This window comes from Mauremys mutica, chromosome 21, assembly GCF_020497125.1.
Source record: "Mauremys mutica isolate MM-2020 ecotype Southern chromosome 21, ASM2049712v1, whole genome shotgun sequence".
Lineage (NCBI taxonomy): Eukaryota > Metazoa > Chordata > Testudines > Geoemydidae > Mauremys > Mauremys mutica.
The window spans coordinates 12,031,848-12,057,312 of record NC_059092.1 but is presented as its reverse complement, the minus strand read 5'-3'; the positions used below and the strand labels follow the sequence as shown (position 1 = coordinate 12,057,312).

Below are 25,465 nucleotides of genomic sequence, written 5' to 3'. Positions count from 1 at the left end.
GAGAAGATGGGACAAATGGGAGAGGAAGATAACTTAGTGGGCTTTGTTGCTGGTTTACTACGTTGTGGCGCATTGCAGGGGGCGCTCCTCTTCCTTATCGCGGAGTAGCCAGCCAGTGCCTGGGAAACCCCACCGCTGGAGAAAAGGACGCTGTCATTCTAAAGCCAATTCCATGCTCGTGTTGCAATCTGTTCTCCATGAGGAGTGTACGCAAAAGCACGATTTAGATGCAGCCCCGTGCAGGTCTCCTGCCACCCTTCAACACCTTCACTCAGTCCAGAGCAAGACATCATGTATTATTATGGGTGATGAGTGTCATAACTTGGATTGATACAATTGCCATTTAGTGCATGACATTCCTTTCTTCTTATACACTCAAGCCTTTTCCTTCCCTTTGTTCTTCAGTGTATGGCGTAGTTCATTCATCCCTAGTTATCACGGTGTGCCCTGGACTCAAGTGACTCCGAAATGTCTTAATGATCCCCTGGATCTGAAAACAACTAGAGCCATTATTTGCATTGTGCATTTGCACGTCTCCCATGCCTATCTGGGCTATTTTTTCTCTGCTTTGTTTTGCTTGTACCTTGTAAATTGCCTCGCTGTCTAACTTTGTTGCACTCTCTCTGGCTGCCTGTGTTGCATTCCCTGGGCATGATAACTAAAGCAACACAAACTGAGTGGAAGAGATAAGCAGGAAGTTATGGAAGCGTCTCCAGGGAGAATCCAACGGCACACAAGCTCGTTAATGGGATATGGAGCTCTTAACAGCTAGCTCCCCCCTGGTTCAGAATAGCTCAGCTGAGCTGTGACAATCAGCAGGCTCCTTGGCAGCCTATGCCAAATATGCTGGTGGTAACAGTCCAATTGCTACTGGATGGGTATTTATCACTCACTTGGCTCCCTTCTTGGCAGTATAATAGGGAAGCTAAGGCGACTGAGCTTTCTCCCCTCTAGAGTCTGATCTTTCAAGGGCAAGGTTGAAGCACATTAGCAGGGCAATGGGGGAAGCTGGCACTGGTGCCCATGCTGTCTGTACCTGTTCTGGGGTGATGGAGAGACCCTCACTCTCCAGGGCTGTCAGTCTTGCATTTCTCTCTATTTGCTCAGGGTCTGAGCCAAAGGCAACGTGAAAGACCCCCAACTGACTTCCATGGTCTTGGATCAGGCCCTGAATTGTGTTGTATTAAAGGAGTGGGATTTCCATTTCTGCAGAACCCTTGGTAAGACATTTAAACTTCAAACACTCACCTCTTGATCCCAGGGCGCGCAGTATGAAACCAAAGAGCAGATGCAGGATTTGAGCAAGTCTCCCTGATTGCATCGTATGAAGCCTTAATCAAAAGCCTTGAGAGATCACTCATAGGATACTTCCCTGAGGTTGAGCGTACCAAAGTAGGTGAGAATGCCTGATGGAGGCTGCTTTTAGGGACTAGTGACATGTGCTCATGCAAGGCGCAGCCAGGAAACCAACAGCCTTGATTCTTTCTCATGGAAGCCGTGTACAAATGGCAGCATTTACACCATGCTTTATGACACACAGACCCTGAATAGCATGTGCTTCAAATGCTCAGTGCTTCAATGGCTTGAACCTGAAGCAGTTGCCTACACTGTGGACTGACCAGATTGATGAGCAGTAAAAGCCACCCCGATGCGAAAATTAGTTCAGCCCATTACAGAGCAGAGAGAGATTCCCAAATGGTTTAATTTGTGCCTTCCTGGGGCTTGGAGAGAGCCTCCCATCTCCCTTTAACTCATCATTTTGGCAACTGTCACTTGTGGACAGGAACGTCCCCGAGGCGCAGCGATATTTGCAGAGCAGGCAGCTGCTGAGATGATTATGGCAAATCAGCAGGTTGGCCTCTCTCTTTCATTCCTAATGACGCTCACTTTGGAGCAGCAGCTCCAACCCACATGCGTCATTTCTCCAGAGCAGAATTTTCGGGGAGGCTCTCTCACCCACCTTCACTGCATGTGCACTCCTTCAGGAAGGGTGCTTTTGAAATTGCTCCAGGAAGTCCTGCTATGCTTGGTTTGGGGACAGTCCAAAGCCCATTGAGGTCAGTGGGAGACCTTCCAGATCCCACTGGATCAGGTCCTATACCGCCTGCAGCAGTGGAGAAGCTGGCCCTGCATGAATGCTTCATCTGCAAGAGCTTAACCTTTGAGGGTGACGTGCAGAATTGGGATTTCTTTGATTTTCCTACCTCTGAGTTTTCTGGGGTTAATGCCGCAAAGGCAGCATGGCCATTGATTGCTGCAGTGGGGCTGGGAGACCCTGGAAGAGAAATGGAGAGTCCATAGACGCAACCAGCATTAGCATCCCTCCTCTTTCTCTGCCAGTGCTGTCCCGTTCCCGAAGCCATTGCACGGGCTAGCTCCGAAAAGCTTGGCGGCACCTTAGCAGTAAGTCAGGTCTTGCAGCCTGAGCCAGGGGGTCTGGGACGCTGGGCTCAAATTCAACAGCTTGGGGTGTTAGTGACTTGACAGCTTTTCCATCAGTTGCTCTGGAATCCAGAAGGCCATTTTCGAGCTGGGGCAGAAATCCGGAGATTGCATTCCCATCTCATGCTAATTTAGCTGAGCAGGGCACATGCGGTCTGAAGCTCACCTCTACATAGAGCTATTATAGTCAAGCCCTGAACATCATGTCTTGCTTTGGAAAGCTTTTAACTTTTTGCAGTGGATTCTTTGTTCCCCCTGTCCCCACACCCGAGTGATAGATCTAGCAGTATCCCTTGATTTAGAACAGCAGCCGCCATTTTTGCAGGCATTAATGGATTAATGTATCCTTTACAGCTAACTAATCCTGCCAGCCAGGGAATTTTGGTTGTCTAAATGCTGCTCTTTGTACCCGCCGTTAATTGCAGCTATGAAAACAAAAGCTAGGTTGAGGTCCCTTGGAAAGCCTAACGGCGCAGTGATTTGTAACTGCGTTTGCCGCTGTTTAAAGCTGCTTCCAGCTTGATATGATGATTTGTGCCCACTAGCTAATACACACTATGGCCCAGATCCTGCAGCGAGCGCCGCATGGGCAGACCCCTTCCCCTACACAGAGCGCCACTATCTGAGGCGGGGCTTCACCTGCGCACAATCAGACTAGCAACAACCATGGCGGAAAGTGTGTCCTGGCAGAGCCTCATCAGCTGCGTTTTGAACATGGTTGTCGTCAGCAAACTGAGGGCCAGATCTAAGAACTCTGCAACTGACCGATCAGCTAAGAACTTTTGCCTTTAAACTTCAGTTGTTGGCAATAACATTGGCAGTGCCACCCTTTGTTATGAAGCCGGCCTGTCAGAGAGGCTACGCTTCTCCTGCAATCTGTGCTGGCTAATTGCAGTCCTCCTGTTGCTGGGAGTTGGACCCAAATTCGCATGCTTTAGTCCTGTCTTGGACAGAAATCATACTACAATGCAGCTACTGCCTACCCGCACTGTGGGTTTTGTCTTCAGGGTTCCTTCACAAATTCCTCCCTCGGAATCTCTTTTGGCAGTGCAGACGCGCTTGCGTCCTATTTCTTATTATATGCACAGCTTTATAAAGTTGTCATTATTGGGCCTTTAGTCTGACTTCACACTGTGGAGTGGGAACTGTTGCGTGTGCGCTTCCAAAATTTCCTATAACAGTGCGCGGCAACATTACACAAGAAGTTAGGGCAGAAAATGGAGAGCAGCATGTCCCGATGAAACAGCAGAGGGAAGTTAGGGAGGTAGAATATAATGATTCAAACTGGAATGTGACCAGACCACCAGGGGTAATACCCTCACTCCTGCAAAAAGGGCTGAGATCTTGGGTTTACCTCCAAAAGACATTACCTCAAGCAACACAGAACCTTTTCATGCCAAAGAAGAACAGGACACCCCCAGCCGATTGCCTGAGCCCCTGCCCTCACAACACTGTCCATGGCTAGAACCCTGAGGGGGACCCTCATGAGGCTGTCCCCCCGGACCCTGGCACCTCGCCACCCCCTGCCCCAAGCTGGAATGCTGCCTCCCCTCCCCAGCTTTGCCTCCCCCACATGTTCCTCCACACTGCACCCCACTTTTTTGACAAAAGTGGGCATTTGTCCCATTGCTCTTGCCAGCTCAGCCAGAGCAAACGGGACAAATGCCTCCTTTTGGAAAAAAAAAAGTTGGGCCGGCAGGGACAGGGCTTTAAAAAGGGACTGTCCTGGGATGTATGGTCACCCTTCTGATTCAGTACTGACTCAGAGAGAATGACACCTAGTGTCTAACCACCACCACTTATCACACAATGAAGTTAGCCTGTGCAACTCATTGCCACAAGATATTATGGAGATCAAGAACTTAGCAGGATTAAAAAAGGACTGGATGTGTATATGCCTAACAAGCATATCCAGAGTTATAATGGCAAGAACAACAAAAAATATTGGAAGGACTCTAAGCCCTCACACTTCAGAGCATAAGACAGCCTCCAGCTATTGGGAGTTGGGAAGAAACCTTTATCTGTGAGTGGGTTATTCCATAGCTGCCTAGTGCCAGGCTGTTTTCCAATCTTCTGAAGCAGCTGATGTTGGAGATGGACTGGACTGGATGGAGCCCCAGAACCTAGCCTCACACAGGCTCTCTGATGGGCTCCTGTCCCAGGGATGGAGGTAGACAAGGAAGCAGAAAAAGTGGGGCAAAGGAGAACTATCATCTCTTTATTTACATCGCAACCAAATGCACATGCAACACGTCACAGGATGCACTACAAGGTAACAGCCCTCCCCCACCTTCCATCATCAGAAACGTTATTGTCTGTTCACTAGGAAAACTGCATTTCCCCAGAAAACTCCTAAAAATAATCATTAAAAAACCCACACTCCAAAGGAGAACCAAATGAGTGAGAGCTGCAGGCCGGGACATTTAGCTTCAGCCCATCCCAACCAGCTTGTCCTCCATGGGAGAGAGCGGGAGGGATGGGGAAGGGACAGGCTCAGGAACTCAGAGTCTGCAAACTGCAGTGGGAACTAAAACAGGGCATGGCTTTGTGGCTAGGTGAGTCTCGTTCCAGCCTTGGCTGCTGGTTGAAGAAAAGCAAAATCAGCATCTCCCCGTGTCCCAGTGCCGCGGTGCAGACCCCAGGGACAGACCCTCTGGCTAACTGCACCAGCCCCCAATTGAGTCCTCTTGCCAAGAGCCCCCTCATAGATCTGCCTGGTCACTCAGATCAGATTGCGTGCCGAGTTGCTGGTCCTCTGAAAGGGGGCGTGCCGGCTGGCGCCCCTTACCAACAGCACAGTGCACCGGAGGCTCTGAAAAGTGGGTCACCAACATGAATGAACTGAAGGAGGGAGGGAGACATCTCCATTGTACAGAAGGGGAAACAGAGGCACAGAGCGGTAGAGTGACTCGCACTGGCCCCACAGCGAGTCTCTGGCAAAGCAAAGAGCAGAACTAAGATCCAGTGACTCATCACCTACACATTTAGCACCAGATCCTTGGGTGGTGTAAAATGGGTCCAACTCCCCTGAAGTCAATGGAGCAGCAGCCACATACACCAGCTGAGGTTCAGGTTCTTATCTTCCAAATTAACCCCACGCAGACACTGAGGTGTGGGTTCTGGACAGAGTCACCAGTGAAGGCGAGTGTTTGTCCAGTGTGTGACGTGGGCTATCACTAAAGCACTGCTTAGCCATGCGTCACTGCCCCACAATCCTAGGTAGAGAAGAAAGAATCCGACTGGCTGTGGGCGATAAGCCATAGGGAAAGCAAGAATTTCAGGTCTGCAGAGAATGGGCATGTCCCATGCAATGGTCCAGTTCGGGGTATCCAATTTCCTGGTTATCTTCTCTGATCTCTCATATAGGTTTCAAGCAGAAGAGAACAAGGACACCCGCCCACCTGTCCCAGAACCCAGGATTCCTAGGGGAGCTCCTCCCAGTCTTCTCACAAGAAATAACCAAGGCGAAAGACTTAAGCCCTGGCTTCCATTCGACCTAAAGGAGGCAACGTCAGCTGCAGTGAGAAGAGAGTCTTGAATTCTCTTTCCCTCTCAGCAGAGAGGGTATAAGGCCCCTTTCCCCTGTTTCAGAGGTTCTCAACTCAAGGGTGATGAACTGGTGTCAGGGGGCCCCAATCACTCTGCTAGATGGGAGAGGGGGGTCCCAGCGAGATGGGAGAGATGTCCGCGGGGTGGTGGTCCTGGGATAGAAAAGGTGGAGAACAACTACCCTCATCTCATCACCAGAATCAGTCTTGTTAGGGCCCTGCCCGATCAGAGCCTGCAGCTTCAATCATTTGGTAGATATTTTCCCACCCCTCCCCACTGCTAGTTATAAATAACTCGTCCCCGGCCCTCCAGGCTGGAAATGAATCTCTGCCCCCTTCTACACGTTAATGAACGATCCCTGATCACCGCTGGCTGACTCCGGCTCCACACAACGCCCTTTCCTCCGGGTCACTCTTCGGTTCCGGTGAAATTTGGCGTAGCAACGTAGCCCTGCACAGAAGACACAGATGATGAGTGTGAGATGGTCTAACTGCTCTGGGGAGTAATCTGGGTGTGGGTGTGCGCACTCACACACACACACACACACACACACGGAATTGTACTGGAGTCTGCGTGTGTGCTGGTGAACAGAGCTTTCAAGGAATTAGGCTGGTCCTCATTTTACAGTAGGAGAAGCAGAGGCAAGCTCAGCAGTGAGGACATGCGACTCATGGTGACACACAGAGTCAATGGCAGAACCCACCACCACGGGGACTGTCCCATGAACGCTGGGGGAGCCATTTGGACCAGACTGGCAGAGAAGTCCCATCACCTGGGTTGGACCGTGCAGGGCTTATTGTTTTCTTGTCTCTTGTATTAAATGCTATTTAGCTCACTGCTCAAAGGTGACGTCTGTTCGTTTATGGCTGCGATTTCATTGGTGCAGACAGTGTGTTTCACAGGCGCTTCAGAAATTCCACTGACAACAATAAGGACAATCCATAGGAAGTTTTGCTTGGTCTCCCCCGATTACTTCCTATTACTGTCTAAGCGATCCCGCCTCTGGGAAATCACAGTTAATGTGTGGCTATGAGAGCAGCAACAGTCGGGGAGCTCCCCTTGCTACTTTCTCTCTCTCAAACTTCATGAGAGGCGGCAGAGGCGTCTGACAGCGGTGACTGAGGGCCCGATCAAAAGCCCACGGAAGTCAAGAGGAGTCTTTCCATTGACTTCTATGGGGTTTGGATCAGGTCCTCAAGGGTAGGGAACATGCGATGCTGGTTGATGTAGCCTTTGGTGAAGAAGTAATATATGTATACTAGGAAAGCAGCCTCTGTTTTAAGAAGATACCAATGAACAGCCTTCCTAAGGAGGGTGTTTCACTCTGGGAATTTGCCCCGGTCATTCATCTGGCGCTGGGACTTGGCACATGTGCCTCTTCTTAGTTAGCCTCTTGTCAATCAGAACCATGGGAAGTATTTAGAACGTTGGGCCAGCCAGTACAAATCCCGGTAGCTCCACTGAGGACAATGATGTATGGCTGGCCCTTGGTATTGCCGGAAGGCCCGGCATGGACAGCCCTGGAGACAAGAGCCCTCTTTTGCTCCACAGAGCAGGGACAGCACAGGTTGGGCAGTGCAAGCTTCCCCTAGAGAGAGACCCTTTCAGGGGTGAGAGGGGACTTCAGTCTCCCTGGCTTCTGCAATGAGACAGCCAACAAAATTGCCTTTGAGGGATGGATTTTATGATGTGGGCAGTTGTCCACTGGACTGATGTCACAGGTCACTGAGCAGATGGCATTTGGATTTGGATACCACTGCTCTGAGCTGCATTCAGACCTGTCTACCAAGAGGGGAAAGGTTCTGCATGTCATTACCAATGCCCCCAGGCCATTCAGTTCCACCATAAGAAAAACACATATGATCAGAGCTTCGCTCGACTCCAAATTTATCCTACCACCATATCTCATGGGAGATCAACATACGATAAGGAATGCATACTTGTCATTAACTTAAGTAGCCTAAACATGAAACAGAGCCTGGGGCAGCCCCACTGGGATTTCCATCGGAGCATCTTCCTGAGGCCAATCTATCACAGCATCATGTTTGAATAAGGTCCTGGCTCTAGAATATCCTGCTACAATTTACACCTCTGAGAAAAATCTACCTAGAAAGTATATAGCCCAGTGCATTTTCAAAGCCCCTTACAGCCATTAATGGATTATTGCTCACACTCCTCTGCTGAGACTGGGATGGAGGGATTAATTTCCCTACTTTGCAGGTGAGGAAATAGAGAGATTAAATGACTTGACCATGGACATGCAATAAGTTAATGGCAGAGACAAGATTAGAACTCGGGGTCCCGGCTCTCAAACTGCTAGACCACACTGCCCCTCTATAATCTCTGTAGCCAGCCACTGAACCAGTGATAAGAAGAAAACAAGGACTTGGGGGTCTCCCACCAGCGACGAGCTGAACTCACCTTGAGTGCACATGCAGTCATCATAACATTTGTTGTTAAGGCCTCGATTGTGCGGTTTGCAGAGGTGCTCACGCAAGTCACAGCAGGATCCTGCCAACACAGCGAGTGAGCCATCAAGAGATGGTCAAAAGGAGAGAAACTGCAGTTGAATTATCTCCCCACTAGCACCTGCCTGGAGCAGGAATTCCTCCAGGTCACAGCCCCAGCGCGTTGTCAGAACATGGATGTTCACAGCAGGCTCCACATTCACCTCGGCACCCCACTCATTTCTCAAAATTAGGATAAGTTAGAGGGGGATGTCACCCCTCCCTCATCCGACCCCAGCCCCAGAATCCAGGCCTGGATTCCAAACACTCCAGAGTCTGCAACCAACTCTGCAATGAATGAATTTGTTTTGATGAGGCTGATGCTCACCTGGGAGACAGTCAAGGTGATGGTCACATGGTTCTCCTTCAGCCACCACGGTTTCATTCCCACTGCTGGGGCTCTTACTACGGTGTTTCTCTAGGGACAAGAGCAAATAGCTGATGGAACTCAATGGGACAGTATCTTTTCCAGCAGCCTGAACCTTCCTGCAGTCTGGGTTGGTGAAGTAGCAGCATTTCTTTAGCAGGTGCTAAGCTACTGTGACCTTCTCCCATGTTCCCTCTCACTAGTCCAAATGACCAGCACTCCCACTGCTCACGGGGAACAGAAGGTCTTTGAAAGCTTCCAAGATCAGCACTCCTTCCTAGAGATAGGCCCAGAACCAAACCATCCCTAGATCCAAACAGCCTCAAAACTTTAGAGAAGTTCTGATCTGGATCCAAACTTCTACAGTTCAAGTCTCACCTCTGCTCCTCACAGGCTTCATTGCTTATTGGAATCTCCCTCAGCCTGAGCCTAACCCAAACCACATCTTCTGGACCAGCTCAGGGCAAATTGCTCGGGAACACGAAATACAAGTGGATAGAGGAAGGGTTTAGCGGGAGTCAGAAGAATCAGCCCCAGCTAATGGAGATAGTTCTAAAAACAATACTTTCCATAGCTAGATTCGTGGATTAGCTCTTGAGAAACGATGACAGATTCCTTAGCCGTTGGCACTAACACTGTTCTCTTTCCAGCTGACAGTACCAGATAAATCACTCGATACTGCAGAGATGTGGTTTGCTCAATATGGAGACTTGAACAGACTAGAGCCGGATGTGTGTCAGATAATAAAATAAAAGGAAGAAGTTGGCAAATCTATGTCTTATGCCCTCCAAATGCCCTTTGTGATAGACCAAGGGTTCAGCAGGTTTTGCATGGCGGTAGAGAAATGTCTGTGATGGGTATTTGCATGGAAGCTTATAAAGCTAAAATGTGCATCCTCATCTTGACAAGCACAGAGTCTGGGTACAGCCATGGCAGGGGTGTGTTAGGTATAATCAGCTGCACAATCTAACCGATGCAATAAGACAACTTAAGCTTTTCGGCTGTCTCTCCTACTCCTTCCTTCCCCCCCAAGTCTGTCCTCCAGTTTCCTGGATAGCTGGGACCCCCAAGCCTTAGAGGGATGGTGGAGGGTACAGGTAGCAATAGTGGGTCCCATGGATACCTTTCCTCCTGGCAGATGGCCACGTTTCTGGCTTGAGGTCTTCATAATCTGTCCAATCAAACAGAGCCATATCCAGGGTGGGCATCACGTCCCCATCTTGCCTGACACGGGCCTGCAGATGACAAGAAGCAAGGCAGTAAGTCGTATGCCCTTCTGTAGGGCCCTGCAGGCAAATTTCAGCAGGTACTTTAAGGACACTGACTCCCCAGAAGTAGGGATTTTTACCCCCATTTCACAGATTGTTCAGCATCGGCCTCACTGTGCCCGTCGAAGCCAAGGATAAAACTCCTGGTGACCTCAACAGGAGCAGTTAGGTCCATGCTGCTTGCTTCTGAAAATCCTACCCTGTGACTATAAAGCAAGTCAGTGGCAGAGCCTAGGACGAGGACTCATGAGTGCCTGGCTTCCAGGTGCATCTTGGGTCCACTGGGACATGCTGGAGATGTCTCAATCAAAGGAGGTGATCTTCCTGAGTGAGGAGATGCTCTGGTTGTCTCTGAGGAACTTTTAGGAGAGTTTTTGCGTCAGACAATACACCTGGAAAGTGGATGCCTGAAAGGGGCAGGAAGGCATTGTAGCTCATGGGGAAGTTTTGGGGTCTCACACTGGGTGGGGAGAAGGTGTTTTTCAGTAGAGAGCTGATCACTGTGGGGGGAGATGGTGGCACCAAGCAGCTACCTGTTTCCTCTCCCAGGATTCTGCTGTCTCCAGGTGGGGATAGCCAGCCATCATCAGCCTCCATACCACCACCGATCTTGACTTAGGACAGCTGAGCACCTAACTCCCTCAGGTCCCTTTGAAAATTCCAGCAAGCGGCAGCAGTGGAGAGTCCAGTGCGTTTAACAGATGCACCTTTACCTGGGGCCGAAGGGATGCAGCTGGAAGAGCTGGTGGTTCCTCAGTAGAAGCTGCTGTCTCCAGCGTGGTGAAGAGGAGCACCGTGGGAGCCAGACCCGTGAATTCCTCCACCTGCAGGTTTTGAAACTGCCCCTCAAAGTTTTCAGGCTTCTTATACAGCGAGCTCGGCCCAGGGTCAGGGCCTTTGCCTACAGAAGGTGACAAGGACAACAACTTCATCTTCCTCATCCCTTCCCTTGCTAGGGCCACCGAATTTCCCCTGGGGATAGTTACACCGCAACACCACCTGCAGCCTTTGAAGCTGGATCCGGACATCAGATGCACTTGGACCTTAAGTTGTGTGGGGTGAGGGAAGCAGTTCAAATCCATCTCATTCCAAATCCACCTCTCCCAGGGGAAGTTCCGAAGGGGCTGACACAGACTTTTATTGATTATTAATTATGATTATTATTATTAATCTGTATTGTGGAAGTGCCAACCCAGCAGCCAATGATGCTTGGTGCTGTACAAACAACAAAATAATCTCTGCCCCGAAGAACTTATCTGGGAATGCCATAGAAAAACAGGGCATGGCCACTGATTTAAAACTATATTGTGGGATTCAGCCAATGCTCGCTGGAGTCAATAGGAGTAGAGTATGGCTGAGTGCTTTTGAGTAACCCACCCTTAATTGGTAAGCTGTAACTGTCTAATTTAAATCAGGTTGAAACCAATATAGTTATGCCACCACAAACCACTGTGTGCACACACTTATTTCAGTTTGAGAGTTTATTTTGGTTCCGTGTACATCTGTTCCTAGTTGACTGTTTAAGATAAACTGAAGCAAGAGCGTCCACACAGCCCTTTGTACTAGTTTAACTAAATCAGTTTAAATTTACACCTTAAGCTAAATTTATGTCTACACAGGAAGATTGCAACAGTCTGGGAAAAATACTGCCTGAAACCAGCAGTAGTGTTCTTTGTTCTCCCTCCTCTAGACCTTGTGTGAAGCAGTCAGTCCCATAAGAAAGCAACCAAGGGCTCTTTCTTTTAGGGAGGGCAGAAAGAGATTGAGGTGAGCCCTGGGAAATATCGGAGGCCAAATTCTCAGTTGGTGTACATTGGCATAGCTGCATTAGCTCTAATAGAGCGATGCTGATTTACACCAGCTGAGAAACTGGCCTCCGGAGTCATGCATATACACAGCTGGAACTGAGAAGCAAAGCAGCTCCCTTGTTAATTAAAAAGTTGCTTTAATTTCTGTTAGCGTAATTTGGCACCTGCAAAATGTACATGTTTCACACAACTTTGCTAAACTGGCTTGACTGAAAAAAGTGAGAATTCAAGTTTTGATGCTAAATAAATAAAAATAACGTGGATGAAAATTGTTGTATGTATGTATTAATTTCCAATTCTGGTAACGTTCCCAGGTCAAGATTGGAAGGTTTGAACATTGCTGAGATGTGTTTGTAAACTGGAGCAGTTGAGGAAAAGAAACAACAATAAACCCCCCAAAGAAAGCCAAAACAACCCAACTCCCATGACATTTCAGGGTTTCCTTCCGTCCCAAAATCAGATCAGTTTTACAAAACAGCAATGAATTGTGACAACCTGAGATTTCAACGTTTTCACATTTTCTTGTGCATATTTTGTACATATGCCCACCCACCGGCTCACACCAGCCACACACCCTGCCCCCAGACACCCTCCCATGCTCCTCTCCACCTCTGCACACACACACTGTCCATTCCCAATCACCCTCCTCCCTCACCCCCAGAACCCCGACACACTTCCCTTCCCTCCCACACCGCCCCTCCCCAGCCACGTTCCCCCTCACACACACACTGACCCGCCTCAGACACCTTCCGCTCACACACTTCCCCGCCCCCCCCACACACACACTTTGCCCTCCGAAGCAGCCAGGAGACCTTGGTCCCTTTGAGTCCCTTAGGGTTCTGCTACCTCTGTGTTGTTTCAGCCTTTTCCTGCGGCTGTGCCGCCGGTGCTCCCGGTTCTGCTTCTTCCCCTTCTCCGACCCCGGGGACTGGTTCTCTCTCTCAGGATATGGGAACTCAAAGCCCAGAAACACGTCCTTCTGCTGCTTCAGGGCAGCGGGCCGCTGGATTGCTCCCTGGTCCTCCCCCGCTGGAGTCCCACTCGCCAGCCTGAGGGCCTCCTCTCCAGACACCTGCCCTCTGGAAGTCATGCCATGGGCCCTGTCCTTCTTGGCTCCACCATGCCTGCGGTGGTGCCCTGCTCGGGGCTGATGCTGCCACAGCTCCTCGTTTTGAAGGTTGTTGTTAGTCTCTGGGATGTTTTTGTCCTGGGTGCCAGGGTCCAGGGAGCCCACTGGGCGGATGTCAGAGAGAACCAGGACACAGAAGAAAAAGAAAGGGGACAAGGAGCAGGAGGAAGATGCCATAATCCTGGGCGCCTTGCCGCACCTGAGGTAAACATATAATCAGCATCAAGCTCATCAAAGAATCCAGGCCTTGTAGTGCCCACAAAACCCCCTGCCCCATACCAGGATTGAGATCAGCCCTTTAAACACATCACACTCACTGGTCCCACAGCTGCACTCCAGCCTCGTGGGACTGTGTTTTTATCCCTTAATAGCACCACTCTGGATGTTCTTGTTAGCCATATGAAAGTCTCATCCTGGTCTGAATCCTGCTAGGCTCCTGGCCTCCATGATATCATGTGGCAATGAGTTCCACAGGCCAACCGAGCATTATGCAAAATAATAATTATAATAAAAAGCCTCTCCTTTTATCAGTTTGAAATCTTCTGCCTTTCAGTTTCATTGAATGTGGCTTTAATCTGAAGCTCTCAACTTGCTTTACAAAGACTGCCAAGTGTTGTGATCCTCTTTTGAGGAACAGGGGAGACACCAAGAAATTAAGTGCGTTGGTCAACATCACCAACTGGCAGAGCTGGGAACAGAATCCAGGTGCTCCGACGCTGACTCCTGCCCTCTATGCCACACTGCTGACTTAAGAGGGTGAGCAGCACTGCAGAAGGAGAGTGGCCAGAAGGCAGCATCGTCACATGCTGAATTTACTCACCCCGTCCCATGTCTCCTCCTGGCAAAGAGAATGCAATCCTTGCAGATCCTGCATTTAGCAAAACCTTGCATCAAGAAAAACAGTGAACGGAAAGACATCGTTCGCTCAACGAGCCTGTTACGTGGGAAGACACTGGCTCTCCAGTTGCGTCTGCGATACAAAGAGTCTCCAGTCCGGGGAGTCCTGACTCAGCATGAATAAGGAGTGCGTTTGAGAACCAGTGAGTAAAGGGGACATTCCAGGCTAGGGCCCCTGGGCCAGGACTTCAGCTGGCATAAATGGGCAGTTTCTTTGATTTCAGTCAAACTGAGCGTCGGCCTAACAGTCCAGCCGAACCTCACCAGCTAGGAAGAGCCCTGACCTCTGGGGGAAGTCGGAGTCCAGAACCCACGTTGGCAGCTTAGCCCCACCTCTCGGGACACCAGGGGTCAATGACTATAACGTGCAGGCAGGGCCCAGGAGCGCAGCAAACGAGGAGGGTCCTTGAGACTGGATGCACCTGGAGCGCAGGGGGAGGCCAGGACTGAAGCAGTATGAAGTGGGAGGCAGGCCAAGACTCAGGACTGAATGTGAACACAGCGTGAAGAGGCTCAAGGCTGGCAATGAAGGAGTCCCTCCTCCTTGGTTACCTCCTCCTATTCCAGCCTTGGTTACAGCAGCATGTGCAAGGCCTGCAGGGGAGGAGAGGTTCCAGTTGCATGTGCAAATGAAGGTCATTAATCAATGGTGATGCCTCCCTTTGATTTCTGACTAGCCCCCCTACCTTTCCCTTTTACCTCCTGCCAGCCGAGTAGGTAGAGATGGGATCCTGGCTCCTACGGGCAATGGTGGGGCAGCCCAGTGCCAGCTGCCGGGCTGGAGCTGCCTGCCAGGCAGGTGGGCATTCTGGGCCTCCTCACAGCCGGCTTGCTTGAAATGAACATGTCAGAACTGGAAGCAGCCGACGGCCTTGTAGGGCAGGTGATTGGCTTGGGGCAGGGAAGCTAAAGCAAAGCAGGGTCTGAGAAAACCCTGGAAGCGTTCCATTGAAGGGTAGCCAGGCGGCAGACGAACGCGTCCAGTCACCTCTGTTGGGCTGCCAAGGGTGGGAGGGCTGTCTCGTGTGCCAAATAGGGGATTGGGACTGGGATTCTGAGCTGTTGTTCTTGGGTTCCGTTCCCTGCTCTGCCACCCTGTGGCCTTGGGCAAGTCACTTCACCACTCCTTGCCTCAGTTTCCCCATCTGTGAAATGGGGTTACTGGCGTCAGGAGGCTTGTTAGGTCAGTAAAACCATTTGAGATCCTTAGATGGAGTGGCGAGGGCAAAATAGTATTATTTACTTCTCTTTGTATTCAGATTTCTCACGTGGTTTCTTTACTGCTCGGGTTTTTGTTCTAAGACGGGTCTTCAGACCCTCACACAATCAATGTATGGACTTCACTGCCCTGATCATACACACCTTCTCTCATCGCTCCCCCCACCCTTCTAGTGCACCTATTGCCGTGGGACAGAGGTACTGTTATTAGCATGGTCCCCCTGAGTCTGGATAGAGCAATGGGAAGCCCAACCCCCGAAGACAATGACCATCTCTAGAATTTAACTGCAGCGCTTCACCTCCTCCGCTGGGTTAGGCCACAAAAAGGCTTCCGGGGCTGACGCTGGCCCTGGTGGACTCGGCTTAATATGAGATTGTAACAAAAACTATATCGCAGAGGAAGAACTGTGTCTCTTTGGGGGTGCAGAGCTTGGCACACCAACATCTTTCCCCCCCCCCCCAATTCTCTTCACTCCTGATTCATTTCCCCCTGCTCCCAGGACAGTGACCAGATAGCAAATGTGAAAAATCAGGACACTTTTTTCACCGGGGGGAGGGGAGGGGGGGTTGCCTTTTTAAAACAAAGCCACTGATATCAGGACCTCTGGTCACCCCAGCTCCCAGTGAGCACCTCCTAAGTACATGCCTGCAATGGCTAAACCTCAGACCACTGCACAGCAGCCATTAACCCTTCAGGTTCCAGGCAGCCTCTATGGATTGTCCGGCTAGAGTCAGCATGACAAGAAAGCAGAGGAAAGGGGAATAACTAGCATCTCCTTTGATGCCAGCCCCACCGCTGCTTCATGAAGCCGACCGCAGGAGGCCTGAGATTCTCTTCCACAGTTAAGATGTTTTCCCTGAGTTTCAAACTATGACACAGATTCAGTGTAAATCCGGAGCGTCCCCCCTGAGGTCAGTGAAAGCTCCTCTGCATTCACACCTGCATTACCGAGAGCAGAATCTGGCCCTGAGCCAGGATAAAGGAGCCCTGAGCGGATGGGCCAGATCAGCTTTCTGAGGGTTAGCTCCCAGGAAAGCACGATGGCTGTGTCAGGGAGATTCAGTGTGCGCGTGTTAGGAATCAGACATGAAAGACATGAGTTAAAAGGACTCGCCAAATGCCCATTACTTGGTACTGATAGAATCTTTACCACTGGCACATTTTGCTGGGGATTTGTCACCAGCACATGAGGAAGAAAGGGAAGCCCTGGCTGCCAGGAGCAACTGATGTGCTCATAAGAAGGAATTCTTCAGTCCTCTAGTGAAAACCCTGTTTATTCATCCCCAGCAAGCTCCGTCACAGCCGTCCCACAGCTACTGCGTGTGGGTCTTTAGAGAGTGGAAGGAGGCAAACCCTTCCATACTTTTCCACTCCCATCGGGAAAAGCCCCTCCCCTGGAAGTTAGCAGCGCTAGTGTAGACAGCACCCGTGCCTTTATTTAGGGCTGCTAATGAACAAGGAAAGCCGCTTGTCTAAGCATTGCTTTGCGAGGCACTGGACTCTCTTATTTGCCAAGGGAGGTCATGCTACAAAATAGCATTTCGTTTTGGTTCATGCAAAATCGAGAGTTTCAACTTGGAATCCATCTAGCAAAGCATCTGCAGTTCCCAGTCCAAGGCCAGTGAAACAATAAACATTGTTGAGCAAAAACAGTATCTCTGTGTCCAGAACATTTTCATCTTGTTTTTTTTTTAAATGAGAGCAAACCAGTTGGATCTTGGCAACTCTGAATTCTAAGGACTGGGAACAGTGTCTCACCTGCTCATCCACAGGAGAAACGGGAGGGTACCAAGCGGAAGGAACAGCAGGTGCCAAGAGTGGATTAAACAGGCGGCTCTTGCCTGGGCCACACATCACAATCACTAGTGCAGCCACGAGCCCTTTGCTTTCCACTTGAGCATTACCCCAGCCACGTGTTCTTCTGGGGACCTGATGCCAAAGAATCAGAGGCAGAACCCCCCTGCGGGGCTCAATGCTGCTGTGAACTTAAATGCAGCTCTTCACCCGCTGGGAAAGTGCAGCGCCCAGGCCCTGGGCTTAGGAGCTGCCCTGAGGGCATGATACGGTTTGGAATCTTGCAGGGGCCAGAGGGCTACCTCCACTCTGCACTAGATCTGCGGGCATGGGGAAGAGGGCACAGGTTTGCAATGATAATGCAGTTAATAAATATGTGGTATCATACAGCTCCTGCCATCAGAGGAGCTAAGAAGTGCTTATGCTGCTGTCCTGCCCGCATGGCTCTAAAGACAACAGCATGCATTCGGGCCGCCCTGAGTTAATGGAACCGCCGCTCCATTAAAGAGCAACTCCTACAATGCCCCTTGTCAACATGGGACTCCTCCATATAGTGCATCCTCTTCTGCACCACCCAGTCATATGCCCAGATCCGGCTGCTACCTCCACTTCCCATCTCCCTAGGCCCAATCCTCTTCCCCTGCACAGTCTGCAAGTTCTCCCTTCCCATCTCCGGTATCCTTTGCTTTACACACACAAACCCATTCGTTTCTGACACTGGTCTGCATCTTCTCCGGCCTCCCGCTGCTGCTCTTCCCATCAGCAGCCAGTCTGGCTCCTGATCCTCCTCCCTCCAAACCAAGCTCCAGCGTAGCCTCTCTCCTGATTGAGCACCGCACTTGTACCAAGCCCCTTGTGCTGTGCATTTCAGAGACACAGCAGCCAGCATCAGTCTGACACCTCCACTCCACTCTCTTCATAACAGGATAGATTCTGTGTTCACCTCAGTAGGTGTTACGTCAGAGCGGAATTTGCCCCTGCAAGGAGATGCCTTCGCCAGCCTGCTCTGAAACAAAGTTGTACATAATGTAGAGACAAAAGTTCACCTCCTTCCTGGGATCCGGCTTAATCAACAAAGATTATAAAGTTCCCCTAGGCTGGGCTGCTCCCAGGGTTCCTCCCTCAGTGCTGCTTGGCCCACACCCTAGATCCTCATTCCTCTAGAAGCCGCTCCTGCCTCCCCTATCCAGGCAGGGGAATGAGTCACCCCCCTCAGTGTGTCAGCAGAACCCACTTAACATTCCCAGCAGGATCAACACCTGCTAACAGAGTGAAGGGTCTCAAGCAAATACTACCAAGCCTGTTAATGGTCCTAAAACTACCCTTGGTGCAGCCAGGATGGTTTAGGGGATTATTAATGGGCTATAGAGCCTTCCACTTCTAAGTCACCAGTTTGAATCCAACTTGGGTAAGTAGTGGCTGTTCAGCAGCTTATATAAGACATGAGTTTGTTGGGGCTCAGACCCATTCCTAGTGGGCCAGATATCTGTAGCACAAAACCCACCAATGTAATTGGCACTAATGTGCTCTGTCATTTGTAGTTGCTACAGAGAAAAACCAGGGACTTACTGTGCCACTGAAATGCAGCCATCTCCTGCCCCCAACTTAAAGGTGGTTCCTCAGGGATAAAGCAAAGACATCAGACCAACACCAAATTCATTCAAATATCTAATAATCCCCCCGCCTCCCACTCCATATCAGGGGGGGGGGGGAGCAGGAGCTCTGAGCCCATGAACAAAGAATGTTGGGACTCTTGACAGACAGACAGCACAGAGGAAACCAGCTTGTGAGCTCCAGGGCTGAATCAAAATGGATTGAACAGAAACCTGGGCCAGATTTATTCCTGGCTTTAAGGAATTAAATTCGCGGTGGGAGTGCTACAGTGTACAGCTCTCACGGCGCTCCAGACAGAGGAACATAAGCTGCAGGGATAGACAAATGTACGTGTCTCTCTCATCATCTGTGTGTGTTGTGTGTGCGCATGGCAGGGCTGATGGCCAATGAATCCCAGTCGTCCCTGCCAGGGCTCACGGTAAAGAAGGATCCAGGGGGTGACGGATGGGCCTGGAGGAGAATAGAATGGGTGAGCTCTGCTCAGGGCTAGCAGACATACAGCGAGTGGGCTGGAGTCAGGAGTCAGGCATTGTGCAGATAGATGAGGTTTCTCTTCCCTGCTGGGGCTCTCTCCATCTGTTTTTCTATTTCTGCAGGCAAGTGCTGGGGAACTTCATGTTTCTCTCCCCTTCACCAGCATCCCCCACTTGCCCTCATCTCAAACACCCCCCCCCCCCCAGATATAGGAAATGCACATGGCCTCGTCCCTGGCTTTGAGCATTTCTTGCATATTCCTGTCACCAGTTTTGTAAAGAGCTTTCTGTCGGGACAGCTTCCGTGCCAGAGCTGCCAGCCCAGGCATCGTCTTTCCGACCTAGCTCGTGCAGACAAAGAAGCACTCTGTTACTTTCAGGATCCACCTCCTCCTTTTCCGAACGGTCCATGAACTTGCTTCAGCTTTCCTCACTCTCCTCTCTGAGCCCCACCCTGCTCCCCCCTTCATTTGTCCACCCCTGGCTCCTCCTTGTCCCTGGTCACCAAATTTGGTGAAAGAGCCTTCTTCTCTGCAGCTCCGTTCTCGCTCTGTCGTTATTTAACTTGGTGTGGCATTTTACAGTTACTGCAAAAGCTGCTACACAAAAGAAAGTCCCAGGGCCAAACCTAAAAATCCCCCCCCACCACCACTATGCAGCCTCTTGCTAAGTCTAGATGGCAGAGATGGTCGGTCTCTGCTGTCTGACCCACACTGTCTAATGTAAAATGCCATGGCCCCTTTCATCCAAGGATCTCAGAGTGCTTTACAGACCTTAGCTGCACAATGCACTTGAGAGGCAGCTCTGTAGGATTACCCCTGTTTTATTAATGGATGGAGAGAAGCACAGAGGGGTAAGACCCACATTTTCAAAAGTGCCACCTAATTCTGGGTATCTCCGTTTTTGCATGCTCAACCCAAGACACCTTAAAGGGGCCTGATTCTCCATTGTCCTGCACCCTGGGTTGTCACGAACCCCCGTGCAAAGTGAGCGTATAACGCTACCATTCCAAATGGGCAGGGTTTTACATCCACGATAAGCTCACTTTGCACTGGCAGGAATGACTGCACAAGCTGCAGGCCGTGGCAAAGCAGGCCCCACTGGGGTTGTGATGGCCTCATCCCCTCTGCAAGTCAGGCCCATGGTGTCTCAAGCGGAGCACTGAAAATCAGTGACCAGTGGAAAACGTTGGCTTTGATGATCAACGGTAGAGCTGGTGTGCCCTCCTGATGAGAAACGTAGTGTCACACGTGTAATGCTACTCAAGCAATCCCATCTTCAGCAGCTCACATACAGTGGGAGGTTTGCATTTATACATTTGCCATCAGGTCTGCACTCGCCTCCAGAGTTTTACACTTCGGCTCTGAGCGGAGCTGGACACCTTGCAAATCTCTCCTCTCCCAAGAGATGGGCCTTGCCTTCCTATTATCCTGAGCCTCAATCCTCAACCTGCACCCTTGGGAATAACTCTTCCTCATGTGTGAGTAGCTCTATTGACTTCAGTAGCACTATGGCAAGAGGGTTGCAGGACTGGGCCTCCAATGGCCTAGAAGGTGGAACAGACAGATAGGACACGGTATGGAAATGGAAGAGGGGCACCTGGATGAATATGCAGTCCCCTCTGCTCTGCTTTCCCCCTGGAGCGTCACAAAACAGCTGACACAGCCATCATTGGTGAGAGACGTGTGACCTGCTATCAAACGGGGTCTCCTCTTCCCAATAATGAGATTAAAATGGCGATGAGTCTGAGATTAGCCTCCAAGATATAGTCACTTGCTGTCACCACGGCACTGAAGAATCTCTAATTTCATGCACAAAGCAGAGTGACAAATGGGGGACGATCAATAGGAAAGGACACTGCGCACTCCACTGACAAGCATTCAGCCAACTGATAAAAAACACCCAGCGGAGTTACACCGGGGGGGGGGGGATTTGACCCCATACCGTTGATCATTTCAGGGGGTGAATTTGTCCCCATGTATCAGCTCACAGAGCAAGATACTGACACTATTCCTTGTGTGATAAGTGTTGATTTTTTTAAATCAGATTTCACAAGAGAAATGCACAGTTTTATAAAAGGGAAATGTAATGGAAATGCAAACCAATTTCCATCCAAACTCTGTGCTGATGGAAGACTTCACGTATGAATTGGATGAATGTCACATAAATGCTCTATGATGAATTACCAGCTGTAATAAGCCATTAGCTGATGCCAAAATCATTTAATTCAGAATCACAACCCCACTTTCACCAGCAGAAGAAGATTAGAGGACAATCAGGGAGCAATTGAGAGAGGTGTGTGCATGTGTTTCTCTGTGAATACAATTATTAGCTTAAAAAAAAACCAACAGGAAAACAGAAGCTTTTCATCATGGTAACTTTTCCCAATGGAGCAAGTGCAGGCTGAGGAGATGTCTAGGATCAATGGGACAGTGTGGTTACTCTTAGGTGCAAAAGGAGCTAGACAACTGAATGGAGAAAAACAAAGGGTAGAAAGTGCAAACAAGCAAACTCAGGAAGACAACATGATTGGAGTACCAGGATCTTAAAATCAGCAAAGAGTCCTGTGGCACCTTATAGACTAACAGACATATAGAAGCATGAGCTTTCGTGGGTGAATACCCACTTCGTTGGATACATGCATCCGTCGAAGTGGGTATTCACCCACGAAAGCTCATGCTCCAATACGTGTTAGTCTATAAGGTGCCACAGGACTCTTTGCGAATTTTATAGATCCAGACTAACATGGCTACCCCTCTGATACAGGATCTTAAAGTGACCCAGAGCCTCTAATCGTATCCAAAGTGACTAAGATTTAAAGTAGCCGGGAAACAGCAACCGTGTCTGATTCTCAGCATGAATGGAAAAGAGGGCGAGCAGATGATTAATCGGAAGGACTGACCCCAGTACTCATGGCCCCATCTCCAAAGATCTATACTAGATCAGATCGCTAGACAGGCCTAATCAGTGGGATGCTCTATAAATATTTCAGTTCTTAAGTCCCACCACCTTTCTGCCAGGCATTAAGAAACATCACTGGCATCTGTTGTGCAGATGATAGTTAGAAGTGACTGTATCATGTCTGACTCCGAGGAACCCGCCACAACCGAAATAATGAACACTGTTGGCAATGGGCCTGCATGTGAAATAAGCAATAAAATAACTAATAAAACCCTGGGAGAGACCAGACTCAGAACAGACAGTGCCTGAGGTGCCTTTGAATGGATTAAACTGCATCCCTACCACAGCCCTTCCAGCGACCACAGTGACTAGAATCAATAATACAGGGTGGGGGGGGGGGGAGCGGAATCAGGCACAGGGAGGTAGAACAACTCAAACAATGCACTAATGAGAGGGATCATGTCATAACAATGAAAGCGGAAGGCTGGCTTAGCCATCGCTGGCTAAAAGTGACTTTAGACTGGCACCAACCAGGCACATGGGATCAGCAGCATGAGCCCCCCCCCCCAAGTCCAGGAGATTCTAAGCAGGACCATGATGTAAAGGCGTCACCCCCCCGCCCCCCACTTTTCCCAAGAATCAGCAGCTGTACCTGAAATCAGCACAGGCGAACTGGACCAAAGCTCAGGACTGCAGAGAGTGGCACGGGGGAGCGGGATCCCGAGCTGCCCAGGTGTGTGGGGGTGACGGGGGGCCCCCTCCGGAGGGGCTGTGAACCCCAGAGGGGGAAGGGATCGGGGCAGCCTAAGGAAGTGGAGGTCTTTGGGCCGCGGCGCAGTCAGCCACCCCCAGCATCTCACAGCTCTCCGCCGGGCTGGGAGGGAGGGATGGGCAGGGACGGTGTGTGGGCGGGGGAAGGACGAGAGAACCTGCCCATTCCCTGCCCCCTCCCCAGAGAAGGGGGCTGAGCCCAGTTGCAAGGTCAGGGGTCCAGGGAGGGAGAGATCCGCTGCCTACCTGTCTGCAGCTCCTCGGCTCTGGAGTCAGCCCGGACGGCAGAGGCAGCTGGGAGGGGAGCAGCCGATGTGCCTGGCTCGGGGGGGGGGGGTGTCCACACCCGAGAGGAGGAGGAGACAGGGGAGGGCGAGGCGAGAGGCAGTGGGGGAATGTGCAGAGCCGGCCGAGGAGCTGGGGACGCTGGGAAGCCCAGGGGGATCAGATGGAGCTGCTGGCAATAGAGCTGGGGGGTGGTGGTGTTGCAATAGGAGGAAATGGAGAGTGCGCGTCCCCGAGCCCAGGCGCGCCCCCGCGGGGCTGCTCCCCCAGCTGGTGGTCCCCAGAGAGAGAAGGAGACAAAGGCAGGAGACAAAGGCAGGAGGGAGCCCCCGGGGGGAGAAGTTGATGCCAGGCTGCGAGAGTGAGAAGGGAAGTTCCCCTCCCAGTCACAGGAATCAGGTGTGGGGGGAGCTGCACAGCTCCACGCCTCACCTGCCTGCAGCTGCTGCCGGCCCGGGGCTCCGCTCCCGCCCCCGTTCACACCCGCAGCGCTTCAAAGCGGATTGGGGCCGCCTCTGGAGTCCCGGGGCAGCGCGCGGCGCGGTGACCGCAGGACACAATGAAATCAAGGCTCTGCTCAGCTGGTGGAGCGTCTGCCCGCGTCCGCCGAGCCCCGGGCTCAGTCCCCAAAGAGATTAGTCTCCATTGCTGTCAAATGGGATGGAACAAATAGTCGGGGGGGAGGTTGTTAGGCTGTTTGATGATAAACCCCCCACCCCCATCGTACTAGAGAATGGTGTAAAGATGGGGAACCCCCCCCCTCCCCGCAGCTCCTGATTTGGGGACATCTGTGTTAGCAGGGAAAAGAACAGATAAAGTCATCACCCTCGTGTACACGGGTCTCTTCAAAGCCAGGACACACCTGGGGTTTCACTTCCCTCCCTCTCGCTGCTTCTCCCACAACAGATTGTTTTAATTCCCAGGAGAGGGTTGGCAGTTCAAACGGTCTCCCCCACGGTCCTTTCCCTCCTTCCTTTGCCACAATCTCTATTTCTGGCTGGATTAAAAAATAATCAGTCAATTTTAGCTGCTTGGCATAATTCTTACTGCACTGATGTCTCCTCAGTGATGACTTGTGTGTGTGTGCGCCATGGTATGTATCAGCATGTCTCATTTAGGGACTTTACCACAGAGTGTTACTGTTGAACATATAACTGCATCAGAGAGGCAAAGGCCCAGCTGTCCAGCTCCAGCATCCTTAACTCAGCCCTCTGGAGCACGCACACTCTTCCGCAGGGCTCCAAACGTGCCCATTCATGGCCCAATCCCGCCATCCTTCCTGCTGTGCTGAGGCCTTTACTAGGTGAGTAGAACAGGGGAGCTCTGTGGAGCTCATGTAAACCCTGGTCCTGCCCATTCATTCATGACTGTTCCTTACTCAGGGAAGTAATCCTGCTGCCTTCTTCGCAACTACTCACAGGAGTTAAGGGAGCTGGGCTGCGCCACCAGTGAAAGTACACCTGGGTTGTGTGGCAGCCCTGATCTGCGACGTCCTCATTGTTTTTGTGAGTCAAATCTTCGCCATAATGTTCAGCGCACAGCTGGGGTTTTTGCATTCATTCATTTCAAAGGGTTCAGTTCTCATCCTGTTAAAATCAAGAGATGTTTTGCTATTGGCCTCGCTAGGAGCAGGACAGGGTCCAAAATGTACGCACTGGGAGGGCTGAAGCTTGGCATGCAGAATCTGAAACTGGTGCTGCAGAGGCCTATTGCAAAAGACTCTAGATTTTACCCAGGCCATGTCCCCCAATGCACACATTTTAAAACGGCATCAGAAAAGTCCCACTAAATCTAGAAGCTTTCCTCCTAGGCTCCTGCACCATCAGTGCTGTAGTAAAAGGGTCCAGTGCACAAATGTGGAGTATATGAAATTTGAAGTGACTGCAATTTAATGCTCCCGTGTCAAACTAAATATGGTAGAGAAAATTTAGAAGGTGGAATGACTGAGTGAGATAGGAGAATCAGTCTATCTAAGGTACTTCTACACGGTGGTATCCTGGGCTGCCCAGAGGATTCAGGGGGTCTGGGGTCTTCGACGGCGGGGGGCCCCCACTGCAGAATTGCTGCCAAAGACCCGGCACTTCGACGGTGGGTCCCAGAGTGGAAGGACCCCCCGCCACCGAATTGCCGCCGAAGACCCAGAGCGGAAGAAGTTCCAGGGGCCTGGGCCCCGCGAGAGTTTTCCGGTGACCCCGGAGTGAGTGAAGGACCCTGCTTCAGGGGCCCCGAAAAACTCTCATGGGGGCCCCTGCAGGGCCTGGGGCAAATTGCCCCACTTGCCTCCCCCTCTGGGTGGCCCTGGTGGTATCTAAACACCTCACAATCTTTAATGCATTTATTCTCATAACACCACTATGAGGTAGGGAAGTGCTATTATCCCCACTTTACAGATGGGAAACTGAGGCACAGAGCTACTACAGCTGCTGCAGTGGCACAACAAC

At 50.8% G+C, this 25,465-nt stretch overlaps 1 protein-coding gene across 2 annotated transcripts; it reads right to left on the bottom strand.

Annotated features, from left to right (window-relative positions):
- Positions 1–4,646: 4,646 nt before the first annotated feature.
- On the bottom strand, positions 4,647–23,387 carry DRAXIN (dorsal inhibitory axon guidance protein). Of its 2 annotated transcripts, none has more exons than XM_044996647.1 (7): positions 22,986–23,387; positions 12,788–13,269; positions 10,847–11,034; positions 9,989–10,100; positions 8,827–8,916; positions 8,413–8,502; positions 4,647–6,441 (listed from the first exon to the last, which is right to left on the bottom strand). In XM_044996647.1, the coding sequence occupies exons 2-7, from the start codon at positions 13,245–13,247 to the stop codon at positions 6,329–6,331; spliced, it is 1,053 nt and encodes a 350-aa protein (XP_044852582.1). In that variant the 5' UTR covers positions 13,248–13,269; positions 22,986–23,387; the 3' UTR covers positions 4,647–6,328. The 2 variants fall into 2 exon arrangements, with proteins under 2 accessions (XP_044852582.1, XP_044852580.1); XM_044996645.1 differs by lacking the exon at positions 22,986–23,387 and adding an exon at positions 22,621–22,877.
- Positions 23,388–25,465: the final 2,078 nt, after the last annotated feature.